Here is a 26699-nt window from a genome sequence, read left to right as displayed (position 1 = left end):
ATAGTTGTAAATGTAATATTTGTAATGCATGTTGAGGCACAAGATTCGTTTGCATCTTGTTCTAGTCTGAAAATTGATTCATGCTTCTATTTTTTTCCGAAAAATAGAATCAATTATCAGTTAAATAGTGAAAACAGAATGGATTTCTGTCGAGAAACAACCGTATCGTGATGTGCTTCGGAACGGTCCATTGAAAAGCGCTAATGGCGAAAAGTGGATCACGCTCAACTTATCTCAATCTGACAACCCCAACTAAAAACAATGCCAATTTGATTTATATGACCATTAAGGGTTTGGAGTCGCATTATTTAATTCAGTACATAGCTATGTTTAAATTATTGAATGTGTTATGCTAATTATTATATTCTAAATATCAATAAAGTACTAGTGAGCCGCTCAAGCGGCGAAAACAAGTCGTGTGGTTCAATGCCTAAAACAGTGGTGCCCAGGCATAGGCATGATGCGGGCCAAATCTGATCGTCCCATGAGTGCCGCGGGCCGCAACGACCTCTGACTATTTTTGCGCATAACAAAATATAAAATATGCGGCAGCGAACACCATTTAGGAATCACCATCGGAAAGGAATTTAGGAAAGGTTTGACCCGAAAAGCATCCATAACATACACGAGTCATTAGGACTAAACTGAGTCACCCCTGTCATTTACTCATAAGTCTACCGTACCTCAAATCAGTCCGCGGGCCGCACGAATTATCCCGGAGGGCCGCATGCGGCCCACGAGCCGCAATTTGGCCATCACTGGCCTAAAGCTACAGATGTAAGATCAGGAAGTGAAAACCACATAACTCCGCGCCTCCTAGCTTGGCTACACAATTATAAAAATTGGAGTATTTTCAGGTACGGCCACGTGGAGGCAGTAGGTAGGGGGTTTGGAATGGCTAGAGCTATGTTGGGCGCTTCTTCTTAGTTGCCTTACCCATTTCGATTCGTTGACCGGTTAATACTAAACTGATGATCTAAAATTGTTCTTAGAAGTTCGAAACATGAAAGATTATCGTAGTCTGCAAGCTTTGCTAAATGATTTCGTTGGTTAATGTCGAAACAACTCGTGATCAACATTGCCATGCGCGAAATCATCATAAAAATGTGTGGAACTTCAAAAACTCACCGAACTAACAAGCCAGTCATCGTATGTTCGATTCTCGGCTGAAAGAGGCTGTTAGAGTCAATAGGCCCGTAGCACTGGCCCTGAAATTGGTCCTGTACTCTTAACAGCTTGCTGCGAAGTCTGTCGTATAAAAACAGAAGGTCAAGTTTCGATAACGGAATATAGCACCTACCCGATCGGAGAATTCTAACAAAAATGTTGCAGAACTTTAGCTTCAGTTGATATTTATGTCAAAGTGTTTTATAAATGTGCTAGCAAAACTTGCGACACAGGAAATATTTTACAGGGAATCTATCTCGTTTTTGATCACAACTTGATCAAATTATATCATAATTTGATATAATTGTGATTTGCTTAGAGCGGATTTTGTTACAATTTTTATTATTTTAACTACTAACGAGACTAAGTTTATAGCAAAAAGCAAAAAGGAGATTTTGTTCTAAAAACTCGCTATTTTCATTTGATCGGGGCTTTGCTTTGCTTTTTTATCACGCTCCTCCTTAAATGCAAGATTAACAATACTATAAGACCCTGTTTAAGCTTATTAGCTATCCATGTCCGCGTTTTCCTTGAAGCTCTTACAAGTTGACGAACGCATTCAAATGAAATAAAAAAATTGAACAAAAAATGCAATCGATTTTGGTGTTCCGCAAGGCAGAAATTTATGAACACTGCTATTTAGTTTATTTCTTAACCCTCTGCTGTGAATCGATCCGGAGTGGCTTTCTTCAATCGAATTCTACGTGCGTAAACCAAATGCATAAGCATAACCAAAAGCATAATGAATAAAGCCTTAATTTGGTTTTCGTTACAATTTTTTTGTTCTATGCAAAAGCTTTTTTAGCTCACTCATGTTTTTAAGACCTTGCGCAGTTTTCAAAGACCGTGGGCTAAGTGCTAAATTTCTACATCAGGAATGTAGGAAAGTAAATCAATTTTCAGTACTTACTTTACTTTACTTTACTTTAATGGCCAACAGTCTACATTAGCGGGGTCAAGCCGAATGTATTAGTGATTTCCAGGGTTCTCGGTTTTGGGCTACCAGTCTCCAGTCATCCTGCACTCCTGCTGCGCGTGAATCTTTCTCAATCGCACACACCCAACGAGCAGAGTTGCCATTTTGAAATCTGTGTTTCTAGTTTAAAAATCTGTGAAAATCTGTAAAACTATCGGAAAAAATCTGTTACTAAATCTGTGTTACATAATTATGCTCCCATGAAGAAAAATTAGAATTTTAATGTTTTTGAACAATATGGTTCATTCAACATCATCCAAACGCTTTGTAAATTTTGATTTTGATGTGCAGTAATTTCGGTTTTGTAACTTTACCTCCCGATTTTTTGTGCCATTTCGCTCCCAGTGATAAAATTGATAAACTTTTCTTCAACATGTAGCATATCTGTGAAAATCTGTGATTTTCAAAAATATCTGTCATCTGTGATCACAGATTCTGTGCTTTAAAATGACGAAAAAATCTGTGATTTTACAGAAAAATCTGTGAAAATGGTCTACCACGAAGCTGACAACCTCGCCCAGGTTCTCTGCAAAACACTATTTTCGCTTACCTTTCGTCTGGCATTCGGGCCAGAAGGATATGTATGTCCAGCCCACAGTAACCGCCGCACAGTGGGACGGATTCAAAAGAAGACGGTCGTCGATATTTGTGTCTTCTGCGATGTTTCTTTGATTTGTGAGAACTTTCTGACTGTATTAAAAAATTAGAGCTTAAGGGTATAACACAACAGATAGAAAAAATAACTTTTTAGTTTCAAGCTTTACGTCTGCGATTGGTAAGAAACATTTGTTGATAATATTGTTTTGAGCAACTTTGCTGAACAAAGAAAGTAGCTATCTCTTAAGGGAAAAAAGTTACGGAGCAAAACTGGCGGGAACCCGCTTAATATTGGTTTTTCTCACATAGTTATTTTATTTCAACTCCAATAAACATGAAATGTTCTGCAAAGTTGTAGACAGTGCTAATTTGCATATTTTTGTAGAATATGTGAAAACTCTACTATTGCCGGTTTTCAAGTTGTTTAATTTTTTATTTAGTGCAAAATTTAAGGTGATGTTTCTTGGTCATTAGCATAATGTAGCAGCTGACCTATAATGTTTTTGCAACATCCACTCTTCAAGTATAAGAATATGTATAAATGACAGTGGGATATGACACATGGGACATATGAAACGTGTTTTGAATGAATAATACAAAATGTTTATTTACAACAGAATTCTTGACAATTTGGAAACAAGATTACAGCATTCTGACTATGCGTTCAAGAGTTATCATCTTTCAAAACCACGAATTCAGGAGAATTGTAAAAAGATTTTTTCCGTCATTTTTACTTTTAGAGAATAGAATAAATTAATTAACCTCAACATTTTTGTGAGTTGTTCATATGCTTTATTTAAATTTTATAATGTATTTTGTTTAAAAAAAAATATTTAGATGTATAGCTTTAGAGACATGGAAAATAGGAAAAAGTCATAATTAGCTCGAACGTATGATTTCGATGTTACTTGTTAGAGAGTTAAAGTAAAAAATATCTACCTAACAAGCCAGATGTCGCCTGTTCGAATCTCTACTGGAAGATGCTGCGATAGGAGACCAGCACTATCTCTACAATTGTCATGTATTCCTACAACTGGCTGTGAAGTCTATCGTAATCAAAAACAAAGGGCCATCTTTCGAAAATAGCATATAGGCTTTATTTTACTTATTACCCTGGCTTAACTTTGTTTTTATGTTTATCTAAAGAAATCAACTAAAACTTAGTCGTCGTCCACAGAGGCTGTTCATTAAGCTCAATTGATCAACATTCAGCGTTGCAAAATAATGGCCTTTCATTCTATCGAAAAGCATTAATGTCTAATATGGATAGACTATGAAATAGAGGGCTAGCCATTGGTTTACGACTTCTTTTAACTTCATTATTATTGCTATTGAGTGAGCGATAGTGTTATTATTAATTTTATGCGTGCTCGTGTGTAAAGGGGTTTATTCTTTCTTCAAACGATTTAGAACGATTTCCATAATTTTAACCGTCCTTCGGGAGAATTGATTACGTTTCTCTGAGCAGTATACCTAGGGTTTTAGTTCTAATTCCCGTCGTAGTAAGTAAAGCCATTCTCATTTTCATCATTTCTAAGGTAGATTTAATGAATACTCCAAAAGTTCTTGTGCTGATTTGACCCACACACACTTACCTTCCGATCCGTGAACTTTGAAATTACTGAAAAGCGATTATTAGGTAAAGCATGTTATTGAAATTACGCAACTGACTTTATTTCTTAAATTCGTCGTACCGTTTTAAAATCCGTCCATCGAAATTTTTCATCGTTCGAACTAAAAATCAAAACAATGTCTACGAAGCTAACGCGCATGTATTTGTGTAGGACGGCATGACAAATGTTATTCTGCAAATTTCTGCAGGTCAGGCAAGTTTTCCTGGTTGTAAAATAACGACAATTGAAAATGCCTTGCGTGAGTTATTTTCATTTATGAATGACGAAAATTAAAACGATTAGTCGATATTTTCTTCTTCGTCGCACGAAAAAACGCAGGAAATTTGGCTGCTAAGAATTTTTTAATGATAAAAAGCATTTAAATAGATCTCAGCTCACTTTGATTGATCGCGTATGATAGACAACAAACTAAAATATTAGAGAATAACTAGTTTTGGATAGGACGGGAATAGGCAATTACGACGAAACAGGAACATACCCTACATACAGTATACTGAGCAGTAACTATAAGAGTTACTTTTGCACTGTCAAGAGGCTTCATCGGAGTAATATAGAATTTAGCATCGAGGAAGGGTAACAAGGGCCTGAGAAAAAAACGTGTTAAAATCTCTTGACATCGGAAGACCTGATTCTACTAAGAGTAGAGCCAACGTGTGATCTTTCAAAGCAGACTCAGTAAACATGCGGTTACAATTGGCCATGCTATGAATACTTGTGGATTTGGGTTTGGGTTGTGGGTTTGGTTAAATTTCATTTTTGTGTTCACCAAACCAAAAATGACTACTGAATACTAGCGAGTACTTTTTGTCTTCCATGGGTTCGTCAAACATCTGATCTAGCGAAAATTTCCTTCTGAAAAAATCAGTAAAATTTATTTACCTAATAGAAAATTGATCGTTTCTCTCTTTTCCACCGAGAACAAAACCGTTCTTGACATCTATGACAACTTTAAACTTCAAAGATTTATCCAATAAAAGTTAGAAACTTGTACAAAACTACTCACTGATCTACAATTAACTTGTCGAACTTTTAATCAGTTCGACTGGCTGGAAAAGGCGAAAACTGAGCGTTCCAACACAGTTTCGTGTCCTTCATCGAAGGATACGAGCTTGAAGCTTATCGCGCCGTGCAAGCGTCGCGCGTTGGCTCCGTCTGATCTGTAATTATGTGCGAACGTGCGTAAAATTAATTTTCCACCTTCGTCGGTTCGGCGGTTGTACCGGCTGCTGCTGCTGCTGCTGCTGTTTGCTGCTGTTGCCGGTGCGTTGGTCGTTCGGTTATTGTTTGGAAATTAATTACAGCAAGTGCTGTCCTAGTGTCACCGGCGATGTTACGCCCCTCTTGCCGGGTTTGACTGACTGACTGACTGGCTGATGACGGTGTGTTGTGCTTTTGCGTCGGTTTCATCATTAGCTTGGGTTCCAGCCATGCTCGGGATTTGGAATGGATACTATCAGCAGTCGGTTGCTTATAGAAGGGAATCGGTTCTAGTACTGGACCACCCAAATGGCGACCCAAAGAGGCACGACTTGCATTTTGATACTTTTGGGCAGTTGGATCGTTAGTACCGACCGAGGCAATTGGAATTGGAATCGATATTTTTCGGTCAGTTCCGAGCGAGCCGCGACGCGAAATAGTTGAACCGATTTTCCGAGGTTTCGAGATTTGAAGATTTGTTTTATGAATTTAGATATAGTTTTCGCACTTTAAGTATCGTACGCTGAAAAGAACTAATGAAACTTTGAATGAAGTTGACACCTCAATTTTTAGTGTGTATGATGCATCGACAAAACTCCGAAATAAATGCTCGGCATGCTAAAATACGGATTCTAAATTAGTGAGTGATGCTCGTGAAACAATTCTGGAATTCTGTGGATTCTGCGGTGATGCAGTGATAGTAGTGAGTGATATGGTTTCATGCTCGAAATGTCAGGTTTAATGATCGTGAATGGAAAACTTTAAAGTGGAATTAGTGAACCATCAACTTAATTTCCTGATTACCTTTCGACGTCCATGCTATCGTTATCGTCTAGTTCTTTGTTGGTGAACCATGAACAAGAAAGTGTAAAATCCAACAGAAAGGTATGGCGCTTTTTTGTTATTTTTCCTGTTGTTTTTTTAACTTCTAGTGCATTAGGTTAATTCAAATAAATAATTAAAAAGAGTAAAATGGAATGAAGCAGCTCTCACAAAGTCATCCAGCCACTAACTTTGGAATTTAATTTAAAAAGCTGCATTCCCATACATTTCTATAACAGTACGATAGAACATTCATTCAGCTCGTTAGTTTCCCCGGTGGGTGAGCAATTTTTATTTTTATCGTCAACCGATACAACTTCAGTCGATTGAAAATTTAATTAATACATTGCTATATTTACTTCGCGCGGGAGGCTAGCGGTCGGGTTCGCCGTATTCAGTTTTTTTTCTCCCTCTTCTATCCCGTGATTGGAGTGTAAAATAACTCCCCGACACCGGGCAGCCTGGTGCTGCGAGCCCAGAGGAAATCGGATTAAAAATTCCATAGTCAATTTTGTCCTGTCCAATTACTGGTTCTCGGCTGACATCCTCATTTTTTTCCCGCGCGTAGGTAGTCCGCATTTGTCCGATCCGAAGCGATGTGATTTTAAACGCAACGATAATCAAATTGTTATGGTCTACTTAACAGTGTGCCGCTTCCGGGTTCAGTGGAGAGTTCGGATACAGAAATAGAAGCGAGCGCTGCTGCAGCGGTGGGATTCGTCACTTCCTGCCGCGCTGCTTTCTTTACACGGCTGGGCTGTCATGAATCGCAAAAGTTAATTAGCGCAAATATTAATTTTTCTCTCCAGTACATGTCTGAATGCGAATATTTCGCCATCTGTTTGTTGTGTACGTATTAAATTCAGTCGCTGGAATTTAATAATAATGTTTGTCGATGTGATACTTCGTCAGCACTGTTGAAGAAAAAATACTTTAAAAAAAATTGTTTAATTTGAAATTTATTTCTGAACGAATATCGATCACAACATGTTCAATTAGGATCGACAGGCAAATACTTTTGCTTGCCCATCCTCCTCTCTTTGTTGACTGTTAGAGTTCGATTTTCAACTTTGACCTTAAAATAGATCAGAGGTTGTAAGGTGAACTTGGAATCAAAGTGCAAGCCAAAGGTTGAGTTTGATTAAGAGCTGCAATCAAATCGGTCGGTTTTGACACAAATCAGAGCCAGAATGTTTCACCGGCGGTGATTAGTTTTATTGCATTTTGGCTTTGCTTGCTGGGGAAAACAGCGAAACGAAAAGTGCTACATCAAAAGGTGCTTACTTAAAGCAACATTATCGGACAGGTTTGAATTGGAGAGCACCCAATTAGAAGCAAGCATCACAGCAGTAGATCATAATCATTCGGTGTCCAAACCCGAACCGATTTAATACGGTGCACGTGCTTTATGGCAGTGGCCATCGCTGTGGCCGCATCGCGAATGGATTGCGGTTTAGTTCGGTGGCATTAAATATTTCATCATTGCTGGATGACTAATTGACGCGTATCCTCTGCAATGCGGCGTTTGGCCGCATCCGTCCGCCCGGGTTGACCATTAATTTGGTTTTGCACTAATTTATGAGTTCGCATATTCCGCACAGATTGCTGTACATGATCGCGCACTATTGACATCTGTTCTGATTTTTTGAATGAAGCACATCACTTCGAGCAAAATTAATTACCTGCGGCTTGCAGTGGTGTAGCAGTATAGCGAACAGTTAAATTAATATTTAGCGTCAAATTAGACTGGCACGCTCTTCAACGATTATTCGCTTCACTGAAGTGCTGTCAACCAGTTGGCATCAATGGTTATTGAAGGGAAATCAAATGTGTCCTTAAAAAGTGAATTGCAAAGACTAAGTGGAGGTCGTTTAATTCATAAAAAACAACCGTAATTTTAGTATAATAAAACCCAACACTGACACTAGCAAACAAACTATGTTTTAAAATTTAAATAAATAATGCAGCGCAATGTAAATAGAAAACAGGGGAATTTCTACATTTTAGCCCGCTCAGCTCTGGCATGTAGAATGTAGAAAATTCCATGCGAGTGGAAAAGTTCGCAGCTCGACTTGGAGTGGAATGCCGTTCATTACTCGATGCCATTCGAGCGTGGTTTTTGTTCAAAAGAGTTAATTAAATAACAACGGCTATTGGTCGGTCGATCTGGCGTGCTGAAAAACAGTTGGAAAAACATCGTCCTCATCGTGCAACTATGCTACGCTGCCGCTGGTGTCTTCTAGTGCACGATTATCCCGGATGTGTAAAATAATACAATGGCGTAAACAATTAGTGCGATATGTGTTTCTGCAAATGTTGAATTATGCGTTTCTTCTGTTTCTGTAACGTTTACTGCAACGTTGATAGCTATATCTTATTTATAAACTTCGATTTTAAATGTTTTTATTTCATACACGGTGGGTGCAGCCTATGAAAGCTTTATGTTTGATTTGCTGGTGCCGGTTGCCTATGTGACAGTAAGGAATCGATTTCTACAAACGTAGCAAACGTTGGTAGATTGAGGATGACTTTTCTACAGAAGTTAAAAACCATATCAAATAAAATTTTGAGCCTGTAACCATATGTTTCGGGGTGGTCGGAAAGCGGATCTAGTATAGGGTTGAATCAATTCGTCGCCATACAGGACAATGCCGAATGCAGAAAATGATTTTTATTTATTTTTTTGTTTTGATTATAGTCACTTTAACAGCTTAGGTCATTCGTGACTTCTGCGGGGTTGAGATTTGAACCCGGGTCCTTGGCGTGAGAGGCGTGAATGCTAACCGCTACGCCGGGATTGACCCCCTAGAAAATGATTTTTGCATCTTCTACTTTTAGTTTCAGTAGCAATATCTTCAAGTATTCTTAAACGAATCCTCTATTACAAAGGTACAAAAAAAACGAATTTTAAAAACCTGGAAAATTACAACAAATTTGCCAATCTAAAAGTTTTGATAGATAAATCTAACTTGTTGGTATCGCTGTTAGCAGGCTGCTGGTGCTCAATGTAACGAAACTGGTAAATGTATCTGTGCCGTTGTTTTTTTTATGGTTGCGGATTCCGATTTCATATTGGCAGTGTTGTGTACAGATCAGTGCTGTATATTAATTTACTTTTTAAAGTAAATTCTCAACTTTAGTTGAGATAACTTTCTGTGCGGTTTGCGTTGAAATCAAACGTTTATGGTGAAAACAACGCTTAGTGAAAATAGCAACACCTCGAGATGTAACTGACATTTCTGATACTGAGTATCATTTTTCTTTCCGAATTCGTTGATACTGATATTTGATATTCAGTTTTAGAGATGGAATAATGATTATCTGTTCCAATAATATCGTGACTGGATATTGAAATTGATTTTCTTGCTGATAAATATCAGCTACATAGGGAACGAGTTGATATTCAATTTTATGAGTATCAACTGATAATGTTAAGCACTGATACAGACTACTATCATAATACCTAATGCTTAAACGCGATGAATGGAAAGTTACTGCGTCTCATCTAAAATCTCTTCATGTATCTGGCTTCAATAATTGTTGAACTCGCCTTTAAAATTAAAATATTAATATCTTTTATTTCTCCCGCCTCGCTCTCTCCCTTTTGCTCACTCTTTTTTTACTTTTCTATACTTCTCTCTCTCTCTCTCTCTCTCTCTCTCTCCAATTGTAATTTATTGTTTTGCAAAACATCTTCTGTGGTAGTACTATCGAAAACACTACGGAGCTTTTCTTCTTTTTTCTATTTTACATGTTTCTCTGCTTTTGTCTCGCTGTCCGCTTTAATTTGATTATCTGATTTTCTCTAGCTCTCTGATTTTTCTTCTTTCATCTCGGACTCTGCATTTTGTCGTTGTCTTTGCTTTTCTCTCATTCTTCTGTTTTTTATCTCGCTGTCTACTCTTTGCTGTGCTATCTCTCTCGCTTTGTTTCCTTCTCACTGTTTTCTCTATTCTATCAGTCGCCTTTGTTCTTTAATCTATTTCTTTCTGTTCTTACTATTTCTTTCGCTTTATCTTTTTCTCAATTTTTCATTCTCAGTTGTTCTTCGGCACTACTACATACTTACTTATTTTATTGAGGTTGTAATGGTTCGCTGTCGATACTGCACTGAACGAATTATGGTCCTCCAGTACTGTCTGTGCAGTACTGTGAATTGGGTATTTTAATTTTTTCAAAAAAGTGGCTTCTTTACCTCATTTGATAGTCCGTTGTTTACTAAATGTAACAGTTCTTTTTTATTTCAATTAATTAAGTCAACATTTAATGTCCGGTATCTATCAAATACCATGCAAAGACTGCCCGGCGGTATATATTGGGCAAACCCGACGAAAATTCAAAGTTCGCGTGAAAGAGCACAAAAAGGCAGTGGAAAACAACCGAACCAACGATTTTAGTGTGGCAGTACATACAGCAAACTTTCTGCATGAAATCGACTGGGATAACGCAAAAGTGATTAAGGGAATCAGGAATGCCTCATAACTAAATGCGTGGGAGTCAATGTTCATCACAACAGCTGATCAATTGATGAACGAAGATGAGGCTCCCATTATGTCATCTCTCTTCAAATTAACGGGCTTAAAAATATAACTCTCTCTTCAACGCAATCAGTTGGGCATTACCGCGTCGATGGGCTAGTTGCCCGAAACCGGTCAGTAAAAGGTAAATATATTTTTTATGTTTGTAAGAACGACAGTTGTTGTGTCCTGTGTTAATAGTGCCGTCAGTTCTTACGTTAGTGCAAAAAGTGAAGTTAAAAAGCTTAAGTCAATATTTGATGTAAAAATTAATAAAAATCAAAAATAGAATGATTTGCTGTTTGACAGATATCAACCAAGCCGATTGATTGAAATGATGTCAGAAGTTCTCTCCCTCTCTTCTCTTTTTCTGATAGAGCTCTTCATTTTGACCGAGCTTTTGACAGCTCCTATAGGAAACTTGTATCGTCCAAAGACCATAGTTTACCTATTCCATTGTGACCATTGTGTTGTCTAAGGCGGGCTGAGAAAGAAAAGTGGTTTACTTATAAGCTATCGTCTTATCCCAAAAATAAATAAAATGGTTTTTTCAATGCTTTCACTCGTCAAATTTGAAAAAGTCTTCTTGTGACCATACAGTGACACCATATCTTATTATAATATGCGAAAATTTATTTACCGCTAACATACCCAATTATGGTCCTCCAGTACTGGGTTGCCGTTCTCCAATCACCAGTTCGGGGTCTGCCTCGAAGTAGGCTTCTCCCTGGTTCTCTTATAATTGTTGCGACACTATCGTCGGGCATTCTGGCCACGTGGCCAGCCCACCGCTGCCTGCCACATACTACTACATTCGCTATATCAGCATATTTGTATACTTGATACAGCTCGTAGTTCATGCGTCTACGCTACACTCCATTTTCTATTTTGTCGACAGGTTATTGATCGCTGATTTTTACGCTCAAAAACTTCAAACACTCGTCGGTCAGCTTCCTTTAGCGACCATGACATGTCCGTAAAGACACAACTCGTTTTGTTTGACTGAATCGTATGCTGCCTTAAAGTTCACAAACAGTCACGTCCGTCGTGCAGCGACCCTCACGAAAACCTGCTTGGTGCTCGCCGATGAGGGAATCCACCAACGGCCTTAGTTTACAGAACAGGGTACGGGAAAGCACCTTGTTGGCAGAATTGAGCAATGTAATGCAGCTCCTGAATATCAACACTCAATTCGATGTTCTTTTTTGAAAACAATGGCTATCCAACGACTCCTTTGGCATTTGTTCTTCCTTCCAGATATTGATAATGATCCGGTGGATAGCTTCGTATAGCCGCTCGCTCCCCGCTTTTAGAAGTTTATCCGGGATACTATCATTCTCAGCACCCTTACCGTTTTACAGTTTACTGATTGCCTTCGTAATATTCTCCTGTGTTTGTGGCTTCACAGCTTGGCCAGTTGAATCAATATATAAGCTTCATAAAAGTTGCAGTTGTTTCGTGGTGTCCAGTTTTCTGAATTTCAATTTATTCTAATGTTATACTGTGACAATTTATTGAGGCCCGTCCAGGGGCTGAGGGGGTTGTGCAGCGAACCACCTGCCCTGGCGGGTGGGTGTTGTAGGTTCGAATCCGTTTGTAATCCCAGATTATAGCTTGGTGCGACCCATGCAACTTCCACGTCCACCATTGGACAACAGGTAGGAGTCAAAACGACTACTTGCTAAGCGTAGCTACTAATAACCCTCTCCCCCTTACCTTTCCGCCCTTTCTGCTTCATTCAAAAATCTCATTACTTTCTTCTACCGTCCCTTCGTCAATTGTAAAAGAACTACCGTTTCAAAAAAATTTAACTATATGCCTGACCTCATTTCAAGGTCAAGACTTAAACACGAGGTTGGTCTATCGACTTCTAAGTATGATAGATGTGACTGTTATGCCTCGACTGCTCAGAGGATTTCTACGGTCTGTATTTCATCGTAAACATTGTGGATAACATGAACCAATTCATGCGATGTACTGTTTATTTGATGAGGTGTATGAACAGTTCGACTTTACGATATCGACGAACATGACAAATCATGTTACTTTTATCAATTTAAAAGATAATTGGTTTTTATGCCGATTGGAGAATAGGATAAAATCTCAGTTCATATCGGTTTTTCCCATTCACAGTTTTAATCTTTATTTAGACGTTAAATCCGATGAAGAAAGACAATAAATAAATCTATAAATAGTAACGTTTACCAACGGTTCAAAAAATTTAAACAAATTTAATATACCCTTGAATCTAAATCTAAACTTCAAACTTTTGAGCCAGCGTCCTATGCAAAAGACTTATATGTCTCATGGAACAGGCAGTCACATTTGTAGCACGCTTATTAGATTCGCAGTTCGAGTCAGTCCTCATATGGTTCAAAAGTTTGATTCCGACAGTGGATAGCCCAAGTAATAATTCTAAAGCCGCTCCCCAGTGACAATTTGGGTTTTATCACATTCTTATGATGGTATTTAAGACCAAAATTGATCTTGAAAACCTCAATAAGAGTGCAATAAAACTCACATTGTTGCTTGGGCTTGGTTTTGTTTGACTTTTATGAAGGATACAAACCAAGAACTACTTACAGCTATCTATAAAACCATAATAAAACTGGTAATAAAGAAAATTTATTGTGGTTGTCCACGATAAAACTGGTTTGCTGCGATGCATTTCTATATATATAAAAATGAAAAGCTGTTCGTGTGTCTGGGTATAGACTCGCAAACCGCTCGACGGATTTTTAAACTTTGCACACACATTTCCTATGATATGTGGACGGTTCTTAGCCTTCTTCTTACAAGTCGAGCTTTAAAATCGGTTGCGGTCGTGTAAGATATATCAGGTAGGGTATGTTGCTGCTTCGTCGTAATTGCCTATTCCCGTCCTATCCAACACAAATTATTAAAAATATCAGCGGTTTTTAGGACTCATAACCCAAGCAACAATGTGAGTTTTATTGTATTCTTATGGTGGTCTTCAAGAGCCATTTTGGTCTTAAATGTCATCATAAGAGTGTAATAAAACCCAAATTGTTGCTTGGGAATGCAAAATTAGTTATTCCCTAATATTTTAGTTTATTGTCTATCATACGCAATCAATCAAAGTAAGCTGAGATCTATTTGAATGCTTTTTTTTCATTAAGGACAAGGTCGTCAGAGTCCATTTATGGCAGTCAGTAAGGCACCGAATATCACCCTTCCCTTCCCTTCTTCAGTGTATCAACATGCTCCCATAGACTCGTGAAACCATCGCAAAAAAATAAAATTAGTTCAACTAACTTGCTGGCCGCAATCAGATCTTGCAACTCAAAGCACTAAACATTGCATTCTATAGGTTCTATTACTTTTTGGGGCATAAATTACATTAAATATTGAAATTTCTGCCCAATTAAAATTCATCACTATATTTCCACTTTTTCGCTGTCGATTTTTCTTTAATTTTTTTCGGCCGTTCCATTCATCACATCACTCGCGAAACTTAACTTGAGGCACAGAAAACTTTAATTTACCACCCGAACAGTTATCTGGTAAGATATTATAATGATTTTAGCCAAACTGTTCACTTGAATTGATATGAAAAACTTTACTTCGTTTCGATTGCAATTCCGAATCCGCGACCGTCGTTGTTGATACGTTACCAAGGAAACGGGGGTGATGCCATATTTACGTTGAGCGTGAAATTGGCCAATAATTTTCACTATTAAATTAACGGTCGTAAAGTGTCGAAAATATACTTATAAAATTCTCTGATAATAAAATTCACCGTAAACAACATTTTGTGTGATAGAATTACTGTCGGATCTAGTTCAACAGCAAAAATGGATACGCGATTCTACGTTTCATAATTGTTCATAATAGATTATTACCTACTACTAGCAACTTAGCATAAGCAAAACGATAGTGAAAACAAGTACTGAAATCAGTAAAAAGGCAGCTGGCCTCTGACGACTTTCACCTTAAAGAATTCTTAGCAGCCAAATTTCCTACGTTTTTTCGTGCGACGAAGAAGAAAATGTCGGCTAATCGTTTCAATTTCCGTCATTCATAAAATGAAAATAACCCGATAATAACGCATTGTCGTTATTCTGCAGCCGGGAAAACTTGCATGACCAGCAGAAATTTTGCAGAGTAACATTTGTCATGCCGTCCTACACAAATACATGCGCGCTTCGCTTCGTTGAGGTTTTTAATTCTGACGATGAATAACTTTGATGGAAGGATTTCAAAACGGTACGACGAATTGAAGGTATAAAGTCAGTTGCGTAAATTCAATAAAATGCTTTATTAATCGCTTTTTAGTGAATTCAAAGGGCACGGATCGGAAGGTAAATGTGTTTGAGTCAAATCAGCAGCAGAACTTTTGGACTATTCTCTAAATTCACCTAAGAAATGATGAAAATTAGAGTAGCTTTCCTTATTACGACGGGAATTAGAAATAAACCCTGCATCCAAATTTATATTTGCGGGATAAATGAGGGACATCTAACCACGCTGCGGTATAACACTTTCGATTATATTGTGAATTGTGAATTATATTGTGAAACAGGTTTCATACAGTTAGAACTTTCGAAAAGCACTCGAAAGAGTATTCAGGTATGCACACAGAAAATGTCATGCCAATTCGTCAAACATTTGCGAAGTCACGCGCACATTTGTAACGATGTGTCAGACCGATTGAAGAGGGAACAAGAAACTTTGAACGCATTTTTTTCAAAACTGTTTTTTGAAAGTCGGTGAACAAAATTGTTCGAAATCGGCTGAACTGTTTCTCTTCAAATTTTAATACAAGGGGGGTTTCTTGAAATTTAACTAAGGTTTTTCCTCGCCGATAAACATGTCCCTTTTTATGGACAAAATCAAAATCTACTTTTGGTGTTTGAGAAGCTACTGTTTTGTTAAAAATTATTAATTCAACAAGATAATATATTTTGAGATTACTTACTTACTTGGGATTAGAAATTTGAGGGATAATTTAGAAATATCTTGATTTTTCAAAAAGATAAAAGACTTTTTTTTGCATGAAAACGATTAAACAAATCTTCAGCATAACACATCTATCCCCTCAAATGGCGAAGTAACGCGCGCCGAATCATCTAATCTTTTATAAACTTACCATAAGTGGGGCGTAAGCATACAATACAGCGTTCCAATCTTAGTTCGGTTGTTTGCCAAACCGCAATAAAAACGCTAGCTTTATGGTACTATTAATATGGTAACATCCTGATCAAACAAATTTATTACAGTTTTCAGGCGAGGCCGTTTTCTAGTATTTTTGGTAGCCAATCAATTCATTAAAGCGGAAGTTATTAGTAACTTGCTGTAACCCGCGCGCGTCGCCTCGCATCTAATTGAGAGCAAATTGGAGGTACGCTATGTAACGCCAACGCTATGTTACTCTATGAGGTGCAACTACGTTACTTTTGCTCGTCTTGAATGCAATCTGGTATGATTGGGTTGAGTCTTTGCTTAATCTGGGAGATAATTACCACAAAAATACATATCGCGCCCCTCGTTTTGGCTACAGACAAGGCTCTTACATATATATAGATGCAACTAGATTGATTTTGCTAGAAACTTTGACTAGAAAGATTGACTAATCAATAAATTCGATTTTTCTTTAATTGGTTTTCAAAAATTAAAATTTTTGAGAGCATTTATTATTCCAACATGCTCGTCAAAATTTAATGCGCGTATGCTGCACAGCTACGGAAACTGCTGAAGATTTATTGTATATTTTCTGCTCACGACTATATATTTCAAGTTAACCCATTTCCTCCCAGCGTTGCGAAAACGCAACGCACTTTCATTCGTTTCTAGAGAAGACCCGGTTGAAGATGTCAACTTGGACCCTGAGAAACAAAAAAAGATTGGAAAAAAATCTAATCGACCTGTTTTTGCTCAAAGGTCAGATGTTACATGTAACATAATTACAGCTGTGACAAAACAACAGGTTTTGCTATTTTTCAGACAGTTAAGGAAAAATGCTCATAAAACTCGATTTTACCTCTATTAACGCCTGACCTATCAATCAGTGTTAGTAAGAATCGGATGCTTGCCAAAAAAAACTTTGTTTCATAATTTTGATTATTTTTGTAATTTTCAGATAGGTTTGAAGCTTTGCGTTGCGAAAACGCAACGCTAGGAAGTAACGATATTCAAAATTTGCAACGGGAATGTTTGTTTTCGTTCGTTCGCTGCGGTGTTTCATTTGATGTCGTTGCTTTTTAGTAAACAAATGAATGTAAATTTTATCTTTTGCTTATTTAAAATATCCCGGAAACATTATAAAAGTTTACATAACATAGAATTCGCTGCTTCAAACACTGATGGCAGATGGAGAAGCCGTTGTGATAAGAGCGTAATAACATTGTTAAAGTACCTTTGCCTCCGGAATATCTGGAAGAATTGAGTGATGGCAACGACAGTTTCATGGACCCAAATTTAATGTTACAACCTTTCCGGAACGTGTTGGTAGGCATTTAATCATCTGCGATGACATGCATTTAGCATTCAAACTGCATACTATGCGTCTAGTGCAAAGATAGTCTCCAACCCAAATGTTTTGATATCTATCATAAAACATAACATGTAATACTCTAAGCCGTTCATTTAATCTTTATTAATACTCAAAATCACAAAAAAAATTCCAAATTTGATTCAACGGTAAAAAAGTATGAAGCATTTTTATGCATAACTAGCTGACCCGACAAACTTCGTATTGCCACAAATTAACCTGTGTTGTACATAAATCATGAATCTCGGATGATCTTTGTCACAATCTCGAGTTTTGCAAGCCCCCCAGTGGGCGGCGCTTACGACGGCGGGTCACCGGCAACACTCGCGACCGTCTCGTCCTGAATGATCTAGTGTTACTATAGATAGTTTTTGTGGTCTTGTATTGACTAATGTTTTATGGAAGAGTCTCGAATTTCTCAAGTTCGATTAGTTTTTGAGTTTCGCAAAAATTTCTGTTTTATTTGTATGAGAGTCCATATCCCCCTACCACAGGGGTGAGAGGTCTCTAACTATCGTAAAATAAATTCAAGACCCCAAAATCTCACACATGCCATATTTGGTTCCATTTGCTTGATTAGTTCTCAAGTTATAAGGAAATTTGCATTTCATTTGTATGGGAGCTCCCCTCTTAAAAGGGGAAGGGGTCGTAATTCACCATAGAAAAAATTTCTGCAATCTAAAACTCCCACATGCCAAATTTGGTTCCATTTGATTGATTAGTTCTCGAGATAAGAGGAAATTTGCATTTCATTTGTATGGAAGCCCACCCTCTTAAAGGGGAGATGGGCCATAACTCGCTTTCTAAAGAAGAGAGGGGTCTCAATTCACCATAGAAAAAAATCTTGCGTCCAAAACCACTTACATGTCAAATTTGGTTCCATTTGCTTGATTAGTTCTCGAGTTATGAGGAAATTTGTATTTCGTTTGTATGAGAGCCCCCCCCTCTTAAAAAGGTAAGGGGTCCTAATTCATCATAGAAAAAATGTTTGCCTCCAAAAACACCCACATGCCAAATATGGTTCCATTTGCTTGATTAGTTCTCGAATTATGAGGAAATTTGTATTTCATTTGTGTAGAAGCACCCCCTCTTAAAGTTGGGAGGGGTCCTAATTCACCATAGAAAATATTTTTGCCTCTAAAAACCTCCACATGCCAAATTTGGTTCCATTCGCTTGATTAGTTCTCGAGTTATGAGGAAATTTGTATTTCGTTTGTATAGGAGCCCCCCCTCTTAAAGTTGGGAGGGGTCCTAATTCACCATAGAAAATATTCTTGCCCTCGAAAACTTTCACATGCCAAATTTGGTTCCATTTGCTTGATTAATTCTCGAGTTATGAGGAAATTTGCATTTCATTTGTATAGGAGCCCCCTTTCCTAAAGTGGGGAGGGGTCCCAATTCATCATAGAAAAAAATTTTGTCTCCAAAAACACCCACGTGCCAAATTTCGTTCCATTTGCTTGATTAGTTCTCGAGTTATGAGGAAATTTGTATTTCGTTTGTATAGGAGCCCCCCTCTTAATGTTGGAAGGGGTCCTAATTCACCATAGAAAATATTCTTGCCCTCGAAAACTTTCACATGCCAAATTTTGTTCCATTTGCTTGATTAGTTCTTCAGTTATGAGGATATTTGTATTTCATGTGTATAGGATCCCCCCCTCCTAAAACGGATAGGAGTCCCAATTCATCATAGAAAAAAATTTTGTCTCCAAAAACACCCACATGCCAAATTTGGTTCCATTTGCTTAATTACTTCTCGAGTTATGAGGAAAATTGTGTTTCTTTGGTACAGGAGCCCCCCCCCTCTTAAAGTGGGGAGGGGTCCTAATTTACTATAGAAAATATTCTTGCCCTCGAAAACCTTCACATGCCAAATTTGGTTCCATTTGCTTGATTAGTTCTCGCGTTATGAGGAAATTTGTATGGAAGCCCCCCCTTTTAAAGAGGAGAGGAGTTGTAATTCCCCTTATAAAGACGGGAGGGGTCTCAATTTACCATAGAATAAATTCTTGTCACCGAAAACACCCACATGCCAAATTTTGTTCTATTTACTTGATTGGTTGTCGAGTTATGCAGAAATTTGTGTTTCATTTGTATGGGAGCTCCCCCTCTTAATGGGGGGAGGGGTTTCTAACCATCACTAAAACCTTTCCTGGCCCCAAAAAACCTCTACATGCATATTTTCATGCCGATTGGTTCAGTAGTTTTCGATTCTATAAGGAACATACAGACAGACAGACAGACAGACAGACAGAAATCCTTATTTATAGGTATAGATAATGCAGGTATGCAAAAACGGTATACCCTTAATGCCCAGAGTTGCGTTTTCGCAACGTAGCGTTGCGGGACACAGGGTAAAAATTAAAAATACATGTCAGTGGTTTTCTCTTAGTTGACCTAAAAGAGAATTTTCCTGAAAGTTTCAACTTTCTATCCCTGCTGGGAAAAGTCTGGGGCTTAATGGGTTAATAAAGCTGTCTGGGTGATTTCTTTTTACGTTTTCGCGCAGTAAGCTTCATGTTTTATAGCTTTGTCGAACAAAACGAAAAGATTTATTCGATTATGATGTTTGCCGTCAAGCAACGAAAAGCCCAATCGATTTTATTGCTGCTTCCAGCGGAACGTAATATACCTACTTGAGCGTATGACCTGACTCATCAAGAGGTTATAGAAACCTTCTGAAGAGTAGTTCTCTTAGTCGGAAGGAAGTTTTATAGCGGTCAGCAGAAGGCTCTAGTGGAGCTCATAGCTTTATTAGCGGGCTTATGAAATTGGACATTAGAACCACTAGAGGAACGTATTAAAACTTAGATTGCTGCTTGGGAGTCGACTCGGATTGAAACCGTTTCTAACCCGGGGATTGCCTACCATTGGAGAATGTTTGTGAAAATGTTTGAAATGAGGCAAAAACTATGGTATAAAATGTACTATGCCCCCTTAATTTTATTACCTTCTACAATTTTTTTGTCGGTTATAAAGGTAATCGTTGTAAAAGTTTATTCAAATGTCTGACTCCGTTATTAGGTTTACAAAAAACTCCGTGGGTAACTCTGTTATCTAATTTCTTTGATCATCAATTTTTGTGCCTGTTATGAATGACATGAATTTTACAAGAGTACAATGAAGATTCAATCCTAGCGACCAGATTCGAAACAGTAAAAGATTATAGTTTTCTGATCATATTTTACTTTTGTTAGAAGCAATTGAACCTGGAAACTAGGATAATAATCGCTCATATAATTTTTGTAATCATGGACAACAAGGCGTTTCCATCGATTTTCAGTAAAAACGGTTCGCATTATGATTTTTGATTTTCAATTCTGGATTTTTATAATTGTCTTCTGGGAGAGCTCTGTTAATCGTAGACTCTTAATATGCATAAAGATGGTTTAAAATTATATTCTCTCAATGCTTCAAATTTTTCTATCAAGCACTTTCTTTCAATTCAACAGCCCGCCAATGTAATTACTTTGGTATGCTTGTGGAATGGAATTTCGTTGACCGGTGTTCTGTTTTACGTTTGCTCAAAGTTTGCGCTACCTGCGTAATTATTTCTGCTAGCCCGGTTAGGTTAGCGCAGCCAGTGTTTGATTGGTGAGTTGAATTCACGGCAAGCAGGAGAATAATGGAGAGCATTAAAATTTAATGCGCTGCCAATTGCAAATGCAACTTTTATCCAATTTAATTGCTTTCGATCGATCGTGGTTTTATCGCGACCATGCGATTGTTGTTTCTTGCAAGCGCGGCTGCTGCTGTGCCGGTTGCAATGCAATACTGAATTGAATGGAATAACGTTCGGAACTAAACGACCCCATTAGTAGCCTGCTCGTAATGTACCTGCGGTAACAGTATTAGTAAGTAAATTACAAAATGGTACGGTTTATGCTAGGTTAAAAAATTTAATTGTGACAAATCGATACAAATGGGGTCGGTTGTAGAAAATTGGAAGCAAAATGCGGAGAAAAAATAATCAATAAAAGCAAAATTGGAAACACTTCCGTGAAAGCGTTGTTTTTGTGCCGTCCTCCTAAAAGGTAAAACGTTGTGGAAACTGCAATCCGGCGATTCCGTTTAGGTACATTGTAGAATCGAATGATTCTCATACTGTTATCCATGTCGCTCAGATTGGTGAGCAATCGCGAATTGCAATTAATAAACGTGTTTACCGCAAAGCACGGTTTGAGCTAGGACGACCGTCCGCAGCTGAGCCCAGTGCAGGCGACACGGTTGAAATTTTCCCGACTTTACCGTTTTTTTTCCTGGCGAGGCGAGCAACGTGCAACGATGGCAGACTTGACGCTAAATCCATCTCAATTACGGATGTTTGCCGGGGGATTTCTGCGGGATGGTAGCACTGACACGAACACATAATCCTACAAAGCAACCACCCAACCGAGGCTTTTGCGAGATCAATGCGGCGATTGGCTCCGGGAAAAGCGAATGAATTATTAACGGGGATTTGAACTGACGTCGGTCGATAATTTCAGACACGTTCGCTGTGCGTTATTAGTAATCAAGATTGACGAGTGTCGCAGTCAAATCAATTGATAGCACCTTTTTTTTTCTCTCGTTTTTCGTTTCAGACTTGATTTGCAGTTGAGAGTCTTCCACCGAGAAGCTGCTTGTGCTGAATGAGAACCAAGCGCCTCCATCATTGCCGAGAAGTTTTCCATCTACCTTTAGCAACGGCAAAAATCATCTCACGGACAAACTTTTATTGGCTCCCGGCGCAGCAGGAGCAGTTCGAATGTACCACAAAGCATCAGGAGGAGGCCACCACCAACAGTGCGGAGTAGATGTGAAATTATTGGCCGACATTGGATATATTGCTGACCGTCTCCGTAATCTCGAGCACCGCTGGGAGCTGGCCGAGTTGAAGGACCTCCACAAACGAATCGTGCTGAGCATCGATGATCCTCCAGTGACTGTGGTTCATGCAATTCGAAACGGGCAACTGCGATCGGTGCAATCGGAACTTCACGGGCACTCCCAGCTGCAGCAGGAAGTTGAACAAGCGGCGGAAGCGGCACAGAAACTGGAAGCTGCCAAGAAGCTTCGGCGTCTCGAAGCTCAACAGCAGCCGGCTAATGTATGTGACGGCAACGATGAAACCCACGCCAAACTAGTGCAGTTAGAAGACTTTCTCATCTCATTCTACCGTAGTTACGCTCAAATTCAGCGAACCAGTCACAAGTGTAAGAAAGCACGCAAACGAAGCGGCAGTGGGGGAACGATCGAGAGAAAGGCGTTTCCCTGTCTGCCTCCAACGTCATCGCAGTCATTATCGTCACCGAGTCTGAACGGGGCCAGCAGTCCTCGCAACCAGTGTGATAGCCAGTGTGCCACGAAATCCACCATCACCACTACCACCGCCAGCGCCACCACCACCACCGAAAAACCAAAGTTACAGGAACAATCATTCACTACATCGCAGGTCGATCGTACTATGAACCAGGATCGCGAGACCGAAGATCCTCACGTAGAAACTGAACAACAACAGCAGCATCAACAGCAACTAGAACAAGCCAAATCACCAACCGCAGAAACAGTGACCAACGAGTGCCAACAACAGCAACCCCAAGAGCAACAACAATTGGAAAGCGCCGACAATCAAAGTGATGCCAAACAGCAGGAGGAAGCTCAGGCTGGAACTAGCGGCACCATTGACAGTAGTACTAACGTTAGCTCTCCGACAACTTCGCAGAAGACGGCACTCAGCACCGTCGCCGACACGGAAGACTCCGTCGCCAAAGACGACGACGAGGACGACACGACGACTGCCACGGGTACGACGGCTACGATGACGATCAGCAGTCAGCAAACCGTGGTCAATGTGAGTGTGGACGCTCTGGAGCGGAAGCGGTCCTCCCTCGAGCAGGGCGGATCGTCGCTCTCGTCTGCTGCAAGCCCGCGGGGAAGTAGCGGATTCTGCGGTCCAGCCGACAATGCGGACAGTACCGATCCGGACGAGGAAGAAGAAGACGACGATGATGATGATGGCGGCGGTGGCGAGGGAGCTGTAGAGCCGGGGACCGATGTTGTGGTGGGGTGTGATGCCGAGCGCAGGAAGCTGCGCAAGCGAATCTCGGAGTTGGCAAACAACTTTGCCAGCGCTAAACAGTGGCAGCAGACGTGCGACAACATTGACTCGATCAACGATTCCGAGCTGCGGGCGCTGATCCGCGAGCTCAAGCGGAAGATCGAGTTTGCCGAGCGGATGAACTGGCTGTGTGAGTATTTGTTTTTTTATTTATTCTGTCATTGTTATTGATAATGGCCCCAGGCTGGGGCACGTGCCGCACCGTTTTTCATTGACCACTATTTTTACGATAAGTAAAATGATTGAGTACTCCAGTTTCAAGTTCAATTTCGAGTCCAGTTATAAATTAATGTGGTCTTCTTTAATCACCGTACGTTATTCTTTTCGAATTTAGATTGATTTTTCACCGAAAATGTTTACCAAATTCAAAAATTCACATCTTACGAAAAATGAGACAGAAAGAGTAAACCGGAGCACGGAGGAAAACATGACAAAAACTGAACAAATGGTATAGAAAAAGAAGAACAAAACGCGAGAGAGACAAAGAAAAAAAAAACTGGCATGAAAAAAAGAGAAAAAAAGAAAAAATTGGTACTGTGTGCGGGGGTAAAACGGTATGCAAATTAAGTGGAAAAGAGGCAAGCCATATAGAAAAAGAGTCAAAAAAACGAGGAAGCAAGACAGAAAAAGAAGAAAAAAAAGTAGAAAAGTGGAAAAATGAGAAAAAAAATTAAAAAGCATTAAGAAATCGAAGAAAATTAAAATAAATTAGAGAGAAAATAACAAAACAAAAAAGAGAAACTAGAAGCGAGAAAACAAGAAAAGTGAAGGGAAAAACTGAAAACGGAAAATAACAGAATCTAACAGAAATGAAGGTGAGGCTAGTCTTGAAAAGAGGAGAACGGAGCAGATGAAAACGAAAAACGGCATGGAAAATGAGTTAGAAATCGTAAAATGAAAACGAAAAGTAGTAGAAGGCAACTTTCCAATTAAATTCTACTATGTATATTTATTCTTGTCTTATATGTATTTTACCCTACCCTACTAAAACGAAACTGAGGAAAATCAAGGCTTGAGAAAAGGGTGAAAACTGGAACATGGAAAACAGAGGAATGGAGCAAAGAAAGTGAAAACAATGGGGAGAAAATGGAAAAACGAGAAAGAAAAGGGGGAAAACGTGATAAAAAAGAGAAAACAGACCAGAAAACAAGAGAATGGATGAGAGACAAAAAAACCTACAGAGATAACCAAAAAACTGGCTATAACTGAAAAAAGATGGGACAAATAACAGGAAAATGGGACATTGAGAAAAGTAAAACGAACATGAACTACAGAAAAAGGTAAAATGGAAGAGAAAAAGACGTAAAACCGATGATGAATTGAGAAAACGAAGGAAAGTGCAAAGAGGAAGCCAGAAACATGTGATAGAACCGACGAAAAAACAGGGCCTAAAAAAGCAAAAACGGAAAAGCGCACGAAGGGAAATGTGACAAAAACTGAATAAACGGGATGGAAAAAGAGGAAAAAAGGAAAGAGGAGAAAAAGAGAAGAAAACTAGCACGATAAAAAAATGAATGAAAAATAACTGAATGGGACGGAAAACGGGGCATAGGAATCGGAAAAAAGTGGAAAAGAAGAAAGCTAGAGAGAAAAGAGGGAAAATGAGCAGACTGGACAGAAAAAGACGAAGAATCGAAGAGAAAAGACGAAAAACTAGAAAAAAGAAGGAATTTTTTTAAGGAACTCGAAGAAAACGAGGATACTGGATACGAGGACTGGACAGAAAAGGAGAAAAAATTTGGACAAAAAAAAAAGAAAATACTTAAGAAAATTTCGTGTACGGACACTAGGAAAAATGAGGAAATGAGAAATGAAGAAACGAGGAAACAAGGAAAGAGAAAAAACGAAACTGGAAAGGAGAAAAACTTAGAAAACACTGAATACGGACCACAAAAAGGATAACACGGAAAAGAAACACAAAACGTGATACAATAGGAGGAAAAGCAAGACAAAAAAGCGGAGAACGAAACAGATGCAGATGAAAAACGGCACATAAAATAAGTTAAAAAACGATACAAAACACGATAAAAATCCGGAAAAGAGGAAAAACCGGCCTGAAAACGATGAAAAATGGAAGAAAAAAAGACGAAAAACGAAACTGACGGAAAACGGTGAAAACCGGAACAGGGAAAACAGAGAAAAGGAGCAAAGAAAATGGAAACAACAGGCAAAAAAAGGAAACGAGAGAAAAACGAGACAAGAAACAGAAAACAAAAGAAGAGACTGAATCAGAGGGAAAACGAGAGAGAAAAAGAAAGGAAAACGAGCAAACTGGACAGTAAAACATGTAAAACGTAAGAGAAGAGATGAAGATCTAGAAAAAGAAGGAAAAATATGAACGAAATTGAAAAAATGAGGTTAAACTGAAAAGAAAAGGAGAAAAGCCTGGACAAAAAAGGAGGTAAATGTAGAAATAAGGTTAAACGAGGAAAGAGAAATGAAGAATCGATGATACAAGAAAAGAGGAAAAACGGGACAGTAAAAAAGAAAAATGAAGATAAAATGGAAAACGGAACACAAAACAGATAAAACGAAAAAAAAAAACAGATCGTAACAAAAAAGGAGATAACGCAAGACTTAAAAAACAGAGAACGGAACAGATAAATACAAAAACCGGGCTAGAAGATGAATCGGATCGAGCAAAAATAGAAAAACGTCCCGTCTGTCCCGTTGCAGACAGAAAATGACAAAAGACGAGACAGCAATAGAGCAGAAATGTGGAACATAGGAAATTCAGGACTTGGGAAAACGTTGAAAATCGAAGCAGGGAAAGCAGAGAGAAAAGGAACAAAGAAACTCGTGGGAAGAAAAAAGGAAAAACGGGAGAGAAAAAGAGAGAAACAAGAAAGGAGAAACTGAACAGAATACAAGAATATTCGTTGGGAAAAGGAAAGTGAGGAAAACAAGAAAACCGATAGACGAAACAAGAAAATATAACATAATATAAGTGGTGAAAGTAGGAATAAATGACAGGAAAACGGGACCTAATAAGAACAAAAGGAAAAGCGAACTAAAGAAAAAGATAAAATGGAAAACCGGAGCAAAGTGGAAAAAGAAACAAGAAACAAAATAAACGTGACAGGACGAAAAAACGGGAATCAAAAAGATGAAACGGAAAAGAGCGCGGAGGGCAACGTGACAAATGGCATAGAAAAAGAAGAAAATGCAAGAGAGAGAG

At 38.7% G+C, this 26699-nt stretch overlaps 1 protein-coding gene across 7 annotated transcripts in view; it reads left to right on the top strand.

The window, feature by feature from the left end:
• Positions 1 to 26699, top strand: part of LOC128743682 (high affinity cGMP-specific 3',5'-cyclic phosphodiesterase 9A) — a 360716-nt gene that overhangs the window by 246363 nt on the left and 87654 nt on the right. For all 7 annotated transcript variants that reach the window (XM_053840308.1, XM_053840310.1, XM_053840309.1 and 4 more), the window contains one exon: positions 22005 to 23651. In XM_053840308.1, coding sequence (XP_053696283.1) covers positions 22169 to 23651 — 1483 coding nt within the window. In that variant the 5' untranslated portion in view covers positions 22005 to 22168. The remainder of the gene's footprint in view (positions 1 to 22004; positions 23652 to 26699) is intronic.

The sequence above is a fragment of the Sabethes cyaneus genome, chromosome 3 (genome assembly GCF_943734655.1).
Source record: "Sabethes cyaneus chromosome 3, idSabCyanKW18_F2, whole genome shotgun sequence".
Taxonomy (NCBI): domain Eukaryota; kingdom Metazoa; phylum Arthropoda; class Insecta; order Diptera; family Culicidae; genus Sabethes; species Sabethes cyaneus.
This window is presented reverse-complemented; position numbering and strand designations above follow the sequence as displayed.